At 39.7% G+C, this 13,436-nt stretch overlaps 1 protein-coding gene across 1 annotated transcript in view; it reads left to right on the top strand.

Moving 5' to 3' along the window:
• Nucleotides 1-13,436, top strand: part of KIF16B (kinesin family member 16B) — a 181,663-nt gene that overhangs the window by 53,293 nt on the left and 114,934 nt on the right. Inside the window, 3 exon segments of the mRNA XM_081833249.1 lie at nt 895-1,070; nt 7,401-7,466; nt 10,984-11,043. Coding sequence (XP_081689375.1) covers nt 895-1,070; nt 7,401-7,466; nt 10,984-11,043 — 302 coding nt within the window.

The raw sequence follows: 13,436 nt of genomic DNA, 5'->3' as shown, positions 1-13,436 counted from the left end.
CAGGATAGAAACTTTTCAATCCACGAGCTCACAGGAGAAAATCATTATAGGAACATAAAGTGAAAATAACCCAACTTCTGTTTTTCTATTCTAAAGCAGTACATGTGGAATTTAAAATGAGAATTGAGAGGAAAAACAACAATGCACATAAATGATAGCAGTTCTATACTGTGCTGCTGCATTATCACTAACAGGAAGAAGTGTAGCAGAGAAGAAAAATGTGCAAAGGGGAGACAGTCGCATGGGGGATCTCAGAAACTTTTAAACCCACTTTCTCTTGCCTTTTCTCCCCTTCCCTTCCCTTGTTTGCATATTCCCCACTCCGCAGGCCTTGCATTAACGCTGGAGAAAAGGGATCTATCCTGGGGTGTGTACCCCAGATGCAACTGTCTAGTTACCTGAGCCCTACAGGCTGTGGTGGGGGCAGGGCAATTAACCAAAGCGTTAGGAGGAAAAGAATTCACTGACTTACTGTTTTGAAAAATGATCATGCTTTAGATTTTTACAGGTGGTAGGCTTTGCCAAAACTTTTAAAAGTATTTTAATTTCTATGTAATATTGAGAAGTATACAGATAATCTTGAAATCATCTTCTTTGTGTGTCTTCAACAGAGAAACTCCTTAAAGTACGGTGGAGTATCTCATATCTCATTTTAGAGTTGGTTAGATAGCTAGCTGATTCTAGACTTAAGAGGAGCAAAATGACATTTAATTTGGTATAGTGAGCACCTTTCCTATAAATCTTAGATAATTTTTAATATTCATTACTGTGGCAATGAATATTTAGTCTATCCAATGACCTGGGGTTAATCTGACTTTTAAATTACGAACCAACTTTGTGTTAAATGAAACACGGAGTGCTGGATAAATTATTTTTTGAATTCATTCTTCACAGCCATTTCACCTGCTGATGTCAATTACGGAGAAACCCTAAGTACTCTTCGCTATGCAAATAGAGCCAAAAACATCATCAACAAGCCTACTATTAATGAGGACGCCAACGTCAAACTCATCCGTGAGCTGCGTGCTGAAATAGCCAGACTGAAAACACTGCTCGCTCAAGGGAATCAGGTTGGGTTTTTCTGAGATTTATGGATAATTTTCTTTGAGTAATGACATCTATTTCTAGATCTTAATGAGACAATTATCTCACTTGTTGTATTGATTTGAGTAAATAAGTGCTAAGTAAAGCTTTGAATGAGTTAGCCAGTCTCTCCTTTACATTACCCTCCCATTGGCCTTTGCATTCATTATGTGCTCTGTGTGGAAGATTTTATCCACTAAACCTGAAATGATTAACTATCTAATAGTTATCAATTATGGATGGAAACTTAGCATGCAGTAGGATTAGCACCATAATCTCCATTAGTGGAAGGAAATTGAGGTGCTTGGAGTAATATTTAAAATTCTACCCATGCATTTTATGACTTGAAAATGTATTTTAACAGAATGAAAGACTTGTTTGAAGACCTTTCCGAATCTATTTTGTATTGCCCATTACAGAGGTGGTTATGTGATACAGTGACATGTGTGACAAGCCTGTGGCTGGCTGACATGGTGTCCCTGAGGCCTTGATTGTCAAAATGGCCTCACTTCAGGTTTTTTTGGGTTTCTAGTGAAGGGGCTTTGTCCTTTTGTTTTTTTCACAGTGACCTTAATCTTCATAGTGTACACAAAGAGTTACATTTTGAGATGAGTAGCATGAATTAGGTTCTATAGGTTTTAGATCCTGTTGTGAAGAAAGGCCACCTTGAAAGAAAATCAGGGATAGCTTTTTAAAATATTCAACTTAGATTCAAGTTAGAAATAAACAAAGATCCGTTTCTTCCCATTTTCTTAACCCATAAATGGATGTCTTAAGTGTATCATTAAAAAAAAATGCTCTTCTTTAAAAGCAGAGTGCTCTCTCTAGAACAGCTTTTCATCTAGGAATATATGGCCCTTGAAGCCTTTGACATACTGTAAGTGGTTTGGCCCCTGAAACTATCAGCAGGATGAAAACCTCACTGAGTTTCCTGTGTCCTGGAATACACCTGACAGTTCTTTCCCATACAATGGCAGACGACAGTGGAATAGGAATTGTTCATTGCACTTAGAAATATCTCCATGTATATTTTATGTTTTGATGTGGACCTTTCCTGTGTGTGAAAGGAAGTTGCCAGAATGAATGATCCAGCTCTATGTGATGTCAGACTCTAACTTATGACATGAATCATGATAGTCATTTTAATTCATACACCATGTTATTGGGATCTTTTTTTCAGTGTTATTAAAACGTTACTTATCTGAGGTGAACATTTAAGGGTGATTTGATAGGATCACCCAAACTATTATATATGAAGGAAAGTATTTGGAAAATTCTTGATGGAACTTGTTGTACTTAATGGTTTACTAAGTTATGGAAATGAAGGAAAAAAAAGACCAGCCTTTTTTAAATTAAACTGAGGAAATCCTTGAAGGGAGCTTTATTATATGGACAGAAAACTTTAATTTATTAAAACTTTTACATTATCTGAGGAGTGTCTTCAGAGGTATTGTGTGTGCCAGTTGCCTTTTATCTTCTTTCATGACCAAATTATTAAAGGAGTATTTTTGTTGCTGTGGTTTTGAGGGTGAGGATGGAAAAGATAGTTAAGTCTATTTTAGAGTGCATTGAAGATAAAATTCTTTGTTAAACCTAATACATTATAATAAAAACAGAAGTCCCAATTTAAAATAATTTATTATACTATGAAACTATAAATTATTGTGAGACAATACAGGTTTATCCTAAATTAATTAAATTTGTGATGCTCAATAAAATAAGCAGGTGTTCTTAAGTGCCCATTAAAAATCTCTGTATAATTTTTTCTGATGACGTTGCTCTATTCCTACAATATTCCAAATGCTGCCATGGTTCATTGAGAATGTTATTCAAATCAAAGTTCTATTATTTGCTTAAGGACAGCTAAATAAAAATCAACTCCTCCTTTTAATAAGTTTATGTATTTGCCATTGCAAAATGTCATGTGCATCAGAGTTTCAAAAGCACAACGCAAATAAAGCACAAGAATCAAACATGTATTTGCTTACTACATAGAGATATACAGATATATATGTAGTAGTTTGTATATACATACATATGTTTGAACTCTTTATTGAAGAATTGCATATGTACAGGAAAATTACATATTGTAAGAATCCAAATCAGTGAATTTTCGCAAGCTGAATCCATCCATCTAACCTGCACACACATGAAGGAACAGAAATTTACCAACCCCCTGGAAAACCCCCTTGATGTCCCCTTTCCAGGTACTACCTGCCATTTCCTTCAAGAGTAACCATTACCCTGACTTCTGAGGGCATAGATTAAGTTTTACTGTTGCCAGTTTTTCTTTATATAAATGGAGTCATGCAGTATATACTCTTTTGATCTCATTTCTTTCATTCAATGTTGTGTTTGTGAGGTTGATCCACGTTGTTGCATGTAGTTATAGATCTGTTCATTCTCACTGCTGTATTGAATGCCATCATACACGTATGTCCCAGCTCATTTATGCATTCTAATTTTGATGGGCATTTGGGGAGTTTCCTTTCTGGGGCTATTAGTGCTGCTATTGACTCTCTTCTCCATGTCTTTTAGTGAATGTATGGATGCATTTCTGCTAGGTTTACACCTAAGAGTGGAGTTGGTGGGTCAGAAGGTGTACATGTGTTAAGTTTTAGCAAATGCTGCCAGACAATTTTTTAAAGAGCCTCTACCAGGTGAGATTCCACCATCAGTGTATGAAAGTGCCAGCTCTAGTTGCTGCAGGTCTCCAGCCACACAAATGGGATTGCCCATTGCTCATTGTAACCATCCAATGGCTACAGAGTTGTGTTACAGAGGACTTTAGTGTGCACTTCTCAGATGGTTAACGAAGTCAAGCATTTTGATCGCTTGTCTTTTCAAGTGTCCTCTTTTGTTATATTTAAAGCATATTTTCAGACTTCTGCTTTGAATCTGGCAGAGAGAATGTCAGTGAACTCCTTTTCTCTTGAATGTATCCGGAGATGAGAAAATTAAACAATATAGAAATGAAATAAGCCAGAAAAGTCAGGAGGCAAAGCAAGACAAGAAGAGAAGATGGAAGTAGAATGAATTTCTCATTTGTGTAGCTGGAGTCACAGAGAAACTTTAAATGATAGCTAGATAATAGAAATGTCATCACGTGCAAACTTTTAAGATAGACACATCTCTGAGAGGGTCACAGAGTAAAACTGTTACATGATGTTTGTAAGACTGAGCACAGGCCCACTCGGTAATTCAAAGGGGAAAGAAGGAGGTACGAAAACAGCATTATGTTGTTTTTACATTTTATGTATATTATGTATTCCTAGAAAAAGCACTTTATTACAGCAAAGAGTGAAATTCATAATTAAAATCAAACATGATGTCAGCTTTTATAAAGGGAAAAAAAACAAAAAACAACCAAAGACACTATAGGAAATAGCAGGAGACAGAGCCAAACACATTTGCCACAGGGAACCATAACTCCTCTTTCTCATTTCATGAGAGCTCACATAGACCAAGGTAAGGAAGAACATAGCATATTTACATGACACCATAAAAATTTGCTGTAATCAGTACAAACCAGGAAAAGAAGATTGCCAACTTGTGCACTTTCTTTATTATGAAAAGAGCTTCTATTAAAAAGATAAGATAGGGGCATCTGGGTGGCTCAGTCAGTTAAGAGTCTGCCTTTGACGCAGGTCACGATCCTGGGGTCCTGGGATCAAGCCCATGTCAGGCTCCCTGCTCAGCAGGGAGCCTGCTTCTCCCTCTGCTCTTCCCCCTCCCGTTTGTGCTTGCTTATTCTCTCTCTCTCTCAAATAAAATATTAAAAAAAGATGAAAGATCACAAGCTGATAGAAAAGTGAACAAAGAATATGAGCACAGTTCACAGAAAAAAGTTTCAGATGGTTCCTAATCTATGAAAATATGCTCAGTGTCCCTTAAAATACAATAAATGCAAATACTAAGACTAGTGAAATGAATATATACATATGAAAATGGGCACATCGACAAATAGTCATTAAGCTGTGTATTTTGCTGCATGTAAATTACACCTCAAAATTCTTAGAAAACCTATCAGATGGGCACAGATGACAGTGCTTGATTGCAGCGTACGTTGGCAAGGGCGGGAGGCAGCAGGTGCTTGTCCATGTGGTTAGGGGAGTTGAAACCACTGCAGTTTTGATGTAGTAGAATTGGTTTAACACATGAACTTCATATGAATATTATTTAATCCTGAACATTTTTCTTCTAAATGGACACCGTGCAAAGAGTAGTTTAATTGAAAATGGTTTAGTTTTACCAAATATTTCTTTTAAAAGGACTCAGGTAGGGTTTCCAAAAGGTGTGGTGGTCATGATAGCCTGCATGCTTGTGTTCAATCTGATTATCTGCTGAGTAGTCGATGTGGTAGGAATGTTTCAGCTTTGAGTAGAGATGAAAGATCCCAAGAGTGGAGTCTGTAAAATTAGCCATGTTATAAAGGGGTTGCTAATTGTTTTGAAAATTGTCAACCATATATACACAGTGCAGTCATAATAACACTTGGCACTTACATTTCTTCACTGGCAGCTATTTGTCAATAGAAGAATTGCATCTGGATTAGGATGAACTATATATAACTATAGATGTGTGCGGGAAGCCATAGCTTTGGGTTTCCCTGAGTGCAGTGACTCTGGTAACTGGGTGTGTCTCTTGTGGACCTTGGAGGTTATGCCTGTACAGGAGATGTTGCCTCCTGTGGGGTGTGGGGCTTCTAAGCCAGGGTGAGCCCCCCACATGCGAGTTTGAATCTCAACCCTTCAAGAGGGCCAAAGACAGTAGCTCCTGACAGCTGTGAGGACTGTTGCAGAGACTTCACGAGGACCTTGCCGTCCTGCCGTTAGCTCTGCTCTCTGCTGAGTAGACCGAGGCTGAGTGTGGCCCCTGGTAGTCTTGTTAGCCTGAATGTAGAACTAAGCCTAAGAGGATCACCTTGTGGCTGTTGCATTCATTTGAATAGAAATTGAAAAGTAAATAATAATGAAAAAATGCTACAGTCTCTGAGGAGGACAACTTGGCAATTAAAAAAAAAATCATACATATAAATGACTCACAAATTCCCTTCGAGGAACTTTCCATACAGCTACGTACATGGTAGGCAGCTGGTACAGGATAGTCATTTATAGCATTGCTGGTAAAACAGAAGATTAGAAAAAACCTGCATTTCCATTAAGAGGAAAGTACTAACATAAATTATGGAATATCCATATAGTGGGACACTGTACAGTGCGTTGGAATTGTTCAAAAAGAGCGAAGTGGATTTATTTGTACTGGATTTTCTCCAAGATATATTGTTGAGTGAAAATGGCACTATTCAGAATAGTATTCATGCTATTTGTTTAAAAAACAACAAAAATATGCTTGCATACGACCAGAAAAACTGCAGGTTTACACAACTTATTGGGTAAGACTGGTTGCCTGTGGGATGGGGAGGGAGGAAGACCCTCTCTCTTTCTTTTTATTTGAGTCTAGTTGACACACAGTGTTACATTAGTTTCCGGTGTACAACAGAGTGATTCAACTTCTCTACATGCTCACCACAAGTGTAGCTACCATCTGTCACCATACAATGCTATTACAGTATCACTGACTATATGCTCTCATCTGTACCTTTTCTGAGACCCCTTTCTTTTATTTCTGATGACATCATAGGGGGGAGTACTCGGTCCCTGCCTCTCAGATTATGAGTTCCGAACACAGTCAGAGCCGCTGTGTGCCCCAACTGGCTCCCTTTGCCTCTCCTGTCTCTCTCTGCCTTGTCCCATTTCTAACCTGATTTTGGTGTCCTGTCATTCTCATGTCAATCTTTATACCTTTGCAACATGGATAAAGAAATGGATTGTGGTGTAGCCGTACCATACGTGGAGTAGAACCGAGTAGTGAAAATAAATGAGTTTCATTTGCATGTATCAACGTGTGTAAATCTTAGAAGCCTGTGGTTGAGCAAGACTTACGCTTCTTTTTGAATTTTTACATTGTGCTTATTCAAAACAGATGAATCCTTTCAGATCTAGGGATTTAGGTTGTGTTTGATTTTGGCAGAATGTCAGCATGTTACATGTTTGTCTTTTCCCTTCGCTTTACTGATTTGTATTGCAAATGTAAGTTTTAGGATGCCATGGTTTTGAATATTATGAGATATGTACCCCATCAATTAAAGACTTAGTGATGACTGACAGTTTTGGGGGGATTGTGGAACAATACATTTTATCTCTTCCTAATAGTTTATTTGGCAGTATTTGATAATTTATCAATCATGGATAAATCCTTCCTGTAGATAATTGCTGTTTACTAATTACAGTTCTCTTTTATGGCTTAAATTGTAGATTGCCCTCTTGGACTCTCCCACAGCCTTAAGTATGGAGGAAAAACTTCAGCAGAATGAAGCAAGAGTAAGTGATAACTTGACTTGTTATTTTTTTAAATTCTAACTTTTGCTGTTATTTTAAGTGCCTGCTTTTTGGTACTTGCTCTTCAAAACTCATTTTCCTTCTTCATTTCACTTAATCCTCCCTCTGCCCCACCCCATTTTTAAAGAAGCACAATAGGGGCGCCTGGGTGGCTCAGTCAGTTAAGCATTTGACTTCAGCTCAGGTCGTGAGATCTCAGGGACCTGGGATCCAGCCAGAGCCCCGCTCTCCTCTCCAGCTCTGTGCTTAGCAGGGAGTCTCCTTCTCCCTCTGCCCCTCCTCCCCGCTTGTGCTTGCGCTCTCTCTCTCTCTCAAATGAAATATTTAAAAAAAACACAATAGTCGACTTTTTATATATCTTATCACATTCTCTGTGACTTATTAAATGTCTGGTACATGATAGTTAACTGCAGTTGAAATTCACACACAGGCTGTATTCTTGAAGCAGCGAGGCTGCTGGGTCCTTCAGAGCAGACGGGAGCCTTGGGTCGAGGAGGCTATGTTCAGCATTCATGAAGCAGCGGTGGTCCCCACAGCTTCACCACAGCTGAAGCATGACCACCGTTTAGTTTTTGTCATCCTTTTACTTTGTTTCTGGTGGGAAGTGCGGACCTTGGCAGATCTCTGAATACTCCAGGTAGATGCTTAGTTTCCCTTAAGTTAGAGAGTTGAGGCAGGAAGAGCGAGTGGCAGGGAGTGCCTGGCCGACAGGGCAGCTCTGGAGATGTTGTGGCCCCGACGTTTCATGGCTGACCTGATTCTGTACTGTTTTTGTTTTTTTTTTTAAAGATTTTATTTATTTGACAGCGAGATATAGCGAGAGAGGGAACACAAGCAGGGGGAGTGGGAGAAGGAGAAGCAGGCTTCCCGCGGAGCAGGGAGCCCAATGTGGGGCTCGATCCCAGAACCCTGGGATCATGACCTGAGCCGAAGGCAGACGCTTAACGACTGAACCACCCAGGTGCCCCTGTACTGTTCTTGTTTTTTAAAAAAATACTCCTCTGTGGAAAGAAAAACAGGCATTGAGAACATTTTTGGGATTGGATTTTGTTCACTGTGCCGAATGGTTAAAACAGAGAGAGAAAGAAAATTGGATTCTCTTGGTACGCTCTTCAAGAATACACAATATTGAAAATATAAATTGGGTTTTAGTTAGGAACTTGTTGACACTTCCCTGGATAATTATGTTGATGAATTTGCTGATAATAGCATTAGTAAAAACACTAGTCTTAATCCGTATTTTTCTCATGAAATTTTATGTTTTAGTACTCAAATTCTAATTTTGAGTGCTTTGAAATGTCCAGATATAGTCTTAAATTATTTCTTAGTAATCATTTTCAGGAATACCTAGCAAGTTAATAGAGACCAATAAACATTTTAATTTAAATGCATTACACATGCTGTGACAGAAATGACTACCTATCTCATTCATAACAATTTGTAAGTTTAATCTAGTTTTTTTGCTGACCTTTTACAATCGTTTGCTATCTGCTTGGCCGTAAATCTTACCGCCTGATCATTTGTTAGAGGTGGTATCCCACGCTTGTCTATTTTATAAATGAAGATTATTTGCTTTAAATTCAATAGTAAAATCAACTCAAGGCATACTTAACAATTTGTTTAAAGCTAGAATTATTTGATTGAATTGGAAAAGGATTGACTGGCTTGTCATTTCTTCAGGGAGAGCAAACCTGTCGGTGAAATGCAGAAGCATTTACTGTTGAATGCTTTGTTTCTCAGATAAATTGCCAGTGAGAATCTGTTAACTGATTATTATCATAAATTGGTAAATTCCATACACCAGTCTTTTCTTCTCCTATAGGGAGAGAAGGCATAAGACTGTTCGCTCTCTGAAAGCTTCTCCAAAACAACCCTGATAGCCATGTGGCTTTAATTGCTATCTAGAGACTGAGGTTGGCATCACTCAGGGGATGGAAGACCAGAGCATGTGTGCAGCCCCAGGCCATAAAGACAGTCTTCGCAAACCATTAAAAACACACAAAAAGCAAAGCTAGAGAGGGTTGGTCCTGTGTCTCTTATTTATTTATTTTTAACCAAGAAGATAATGGATTTTGACTTTACTAACTAGTAAAAATGAGGAGATATGATTTTAACTTAGTCCAGCCCTACTTGGGGTAAATGGAGTAAAATGAATGACCACTGAACAATTGGATATAGGTGGGTTTTGGTTTTCTTCTTGGGTAAGCTGTCGCTCCGGTTTCTCCACCTCTTGTCAGTCACAAAGGCTTTCTGTCAGGGAGGTTTCTGACATGAATGCACTTTCCAGTTACCATACTCAGTGGCTTGCAGGAAGTGTTCCTCTTGGAAGAAAGTGTGCATGCAGCAGGTGTATTCAGGCATGCACTTTGGTCTGGTTAAGTAAGCTAACTTCTCAGTGGGAAGAGCAGTAGGTTCAGGTGGGATAAGAGTGCGGAGGTGGCAGAGGTGCTAAATTAGAGGAGGAGAAAGGCTTTCAAGGACAGTGTCCTCTGTCCAATCATGTCATTACCGCCCCCCCCCCCATTACTCTGTTTTAGCTTCAGGATATTCCTTTTTACAGGACACATTCTTTTTTTTTTCTACCTATCACTGAGTTACTTAGTAGAATGACTTACTAGGACCATTTAAAAAGTTTTATGGAACCAGCAGAATATTTTCATTAAATTTGAGAAGCAGTTTCCAACTGTGCTGTGTTCAACAATTGGGGATGTTTTCTCCCCTGAGTTATAGCAGACTGGAAAGAAGCTGATTTTTTTTTTTTTTTTTTTGAGAGAGAGAGAATGAGAGACAGAGAGCATGAGAGGGAGGAGGGTCAGAGGGAGAAGCAGACTCCCTGCGGAGCAGGGAGCCCGATGTGGGACTCGATCCCGGGACTCCAGGATCATGACCTGAGCCGAAGGCAGTCGCTTAACCAACTGAGCCACCCAGGCGCCCGGAAAGAAGCTGATTTTTATCAAAAGGTTTTTGGTTTTACTAAAAGTTAATTAAAGAGCTACCTTTTTTTTTGAAGATGGAATGAGATTTATAAACCCTATTAATTAGCTAAAAAAGCAGATCATCTCTTAAAGAAAACTGCAGCATCCAAGGTGATTTAATTGCCACATCTAATTAGAAAAATAATTCACTATTTTTTAGAACCTAAAGTATAAATTAGAAAAAAGTAACCCATTTAATGGGACATTGTCATCCTTGTCATTTTTGGTTAATATCCAAGGAAGCAGCTTTTATTTAAGTATACCATGAAAAAAGAGTGTTGTAAAACTCTAGGCAACTTGACAAATTTTTTTCCTTTTCTTTCCTTTGCCTTAATGTAGGTTGTAGGATGAGATCAGCTTGTTTGATTTATCCTTGGTAATGGTTCTTTCAGGGATTGAAATTGCTATCTAATTAAAATATATCGTACATCCTTTCATAAGCTCTAAGAGTTTGGAAACTTTCTAGAAGAAAATCACAATAATTTTCTTATGGAGCAATCATACATGTGTGTTTTTCCTTTTAGGTTCAAGAATTGACCAAGGAATGGACAAATAAGTGGAATGAAACCCAAAATATTTTGAAAGTAAGGACTGTAATAAGGTGCCTTAATCTTATTATCTTGGTTTAAATAGGTAAAACTTTTTTTTCTTTCTCCCTCAAATATGGCTATTATGTGCTTTGCTTAAGGTAAGATCGGTGACTTTTGGGGGATTGGGGTTCTGGTTTGATTTTGAAGAAATGGAAATGTAGCTATGAGATATTAAAGCTCTGTGTATTTTAACATGTAGAGGGGATGCTGATACTTCTGTTTCCACTTGTTGAAGTTTTTCCATTTTTGACTCAGCACGTGTTAAACTCACCTTAATATTCAAGGGCATCCTTCCTGCCTTTGTTAAACCCAGTTTAAAAGTGGTATGTTAGATGAGAAAAAAAAAAAAAAATATGTTCCACGGCAGTATTGTAGAATGTGCATGCGTTAGCATGGCTAGATTTCAGAAATTTCTGAACTAGTAGTTTCCTATTGGAATTTTGATCTGTGTCTCAAGGGCTAGACAGAGATGGTCTGCCTGTTTGACGAGGCTCATCGTGAAAGGTGTCACCAGTGGCCTCCAGTTTTCATCCTCAAAATGCTGCTTCAAAATACGTATTTCTTCATGTTCCCAGTTTTTGCTGGGTTGGCAGGAAACCTGAGTCTTCTGTTGAGGGTCAGCCATGCCAGGTTTGAGGTTCAGACCTGAATATAAGCTTTGATAGTGTCTGACCTCACCCACGAGAGTAGGTGATTCAGAGACCACTGAATCCTGGGTTTGTTTTTTAGGCCTATTTAGGCAAAACTTCCCCGGACGAGTGAAGTCTCCTCTACCATTAGCAAGGCTGGATAGATGAAGTTTAGCTGCGTGTCTTGGCAGAACCCTAACTTGGATCCCCTGTACATGAAAACGGGGCACCCACTTAACTGTGTCATGGGAGCAAGCTCTTGAAGGGCCTGGATTGGCCAGTTCTGTGTCTAACAGCTCTGAGAGGGGTCATATTGTGTTCAGTTCTCCATGTGCCATTTAGGTGGCTTGGCCTGCTCTTGGGCTTGAAAAGACTGTTTCTCGTGAGGTGGGATGTTGTGCTGTGCTTCTCAGCATGGGTGGGTTGGTCATGATGGTCTGAGAGATGATACTTCCAGTTACAGAAAGCACTGCCCTGAGTGAGGGGTCCTGAGTCCAGACTTTCTTTTCTCCTCTCCTGGTTCTGGTGATAGGGTCGTATTATTTTGAGGTACTTCCTCAGCGTTTCCTGTGTCTAGAGATTTTTGTGCAGGAAACCGAGCCAGGACCTCACTCGCACTTCAGGGTAGTCAGGTGTGGAATAAGCACCCCCCGAGACATGGGCAGTTTTCATCCTGTGGCGGCATCAGCTCTCAGAAAGAGTGCCGCCTCCCCTGACTGTGAAGCCCATGTCGTTTGACCTTTCATGGCACAGTGTACGCTCTCCTCGGTAAATCTGCAAAGAGAGAGGATGGAAATCTGTTCCAGTTAAGGAAGAGAGAAACCAAATAGTTAGCTCTGAAAATCAGTGCCAGTCAGCACGGGCGGCAGCGCACCAGAACCTTGAAGACTCGAGCCTCGCCCTTCTGCCGTGGGCTCTGTGGGTCCCTGTGGGTCCCTGGAGGAGGGGTTTTGTGGCAGCTCCGCGGAGGGATCCTGCCTCAGAGCCGCCATGATGAACCCGTCAGGTCCTTTGTTACGCTTTTCCTCCTAAGGTGATTCTGGGCCCTAAAGCTAAGTCGTCCTGCAATTCCATTATTCATACATCTTTTTATTTTTATTTTTTTTAATAACTTTTCAGATGAGAAGAGTGGAAATGTGATGTGTGCTAGGTGGTAAAGGTTACGAGAAAGGCTAATGATATTTCACATTTTTCTGTCTCTTGCTCTTGCAAGCCCATTTTGGATTTCTCTGCTGGTATTTGAGTTTTAAATCTGTAGTCGTTTTCTGCTCACGTTTGATATTTTAAGGGCTGTCTTCCTCTCTTATTGGAAGACAGTGCCTGAGGCCTGAGGTGAAGGAAAAAAAAAAAAAGGCAGCTGCTCAAATGCTGTTTTTGAAAACATTCTTTGGAAATTGATGAGGGAAAGGGAGTGTTATCCGATGAGTTTGTATCTGTGTGGTTTATGAAATCCTTTCCCATGTTTCTTTTGTCGGACTGTTCCCTCAATCAGCTTTTGCTCCAGTAATGCTGTATAGAATCCACTCCAACCCAGTGGCTTAAAACAGCATTTTCCCTCATGCATGTACAGGTTGGCTGGGGGTTGGCTGGGTGAGTCTGCTTTGGCTGGGCTCCAGTCCAGGCTGTGGGTGGGTTCCAGGTCTGCTCCACATGTCTCTCATCCTCTTGGACCAGCTGTTGTCCGGGGCATGCTCTTCTAATGGTCTTGGCCAAGGTACTAGCAGGCAGGCCTAGCTGTGCAAGCACGTTTCAATATAT

This window comes from Leptonychotes weddellii, chromosome 10 (genome assembly GCF_054177405.1).
Source record: "Leptonychotes weddellii isolate Sample4059 chromosome 10, ASM5417740v2, whole genome shotgun sequence".
Lineage (NCBI taxonomy): Eukaryota > Metazoa > Chordata > Mammalia > Carnivora > Phocidae > Leptonychotes > Leptonychotes weddellii.
The sequence above is the reverse complement of the archived record's forward strand: the minus strand, read 5'-3'. Positions and strand labels throughout refer to the sequence as shown.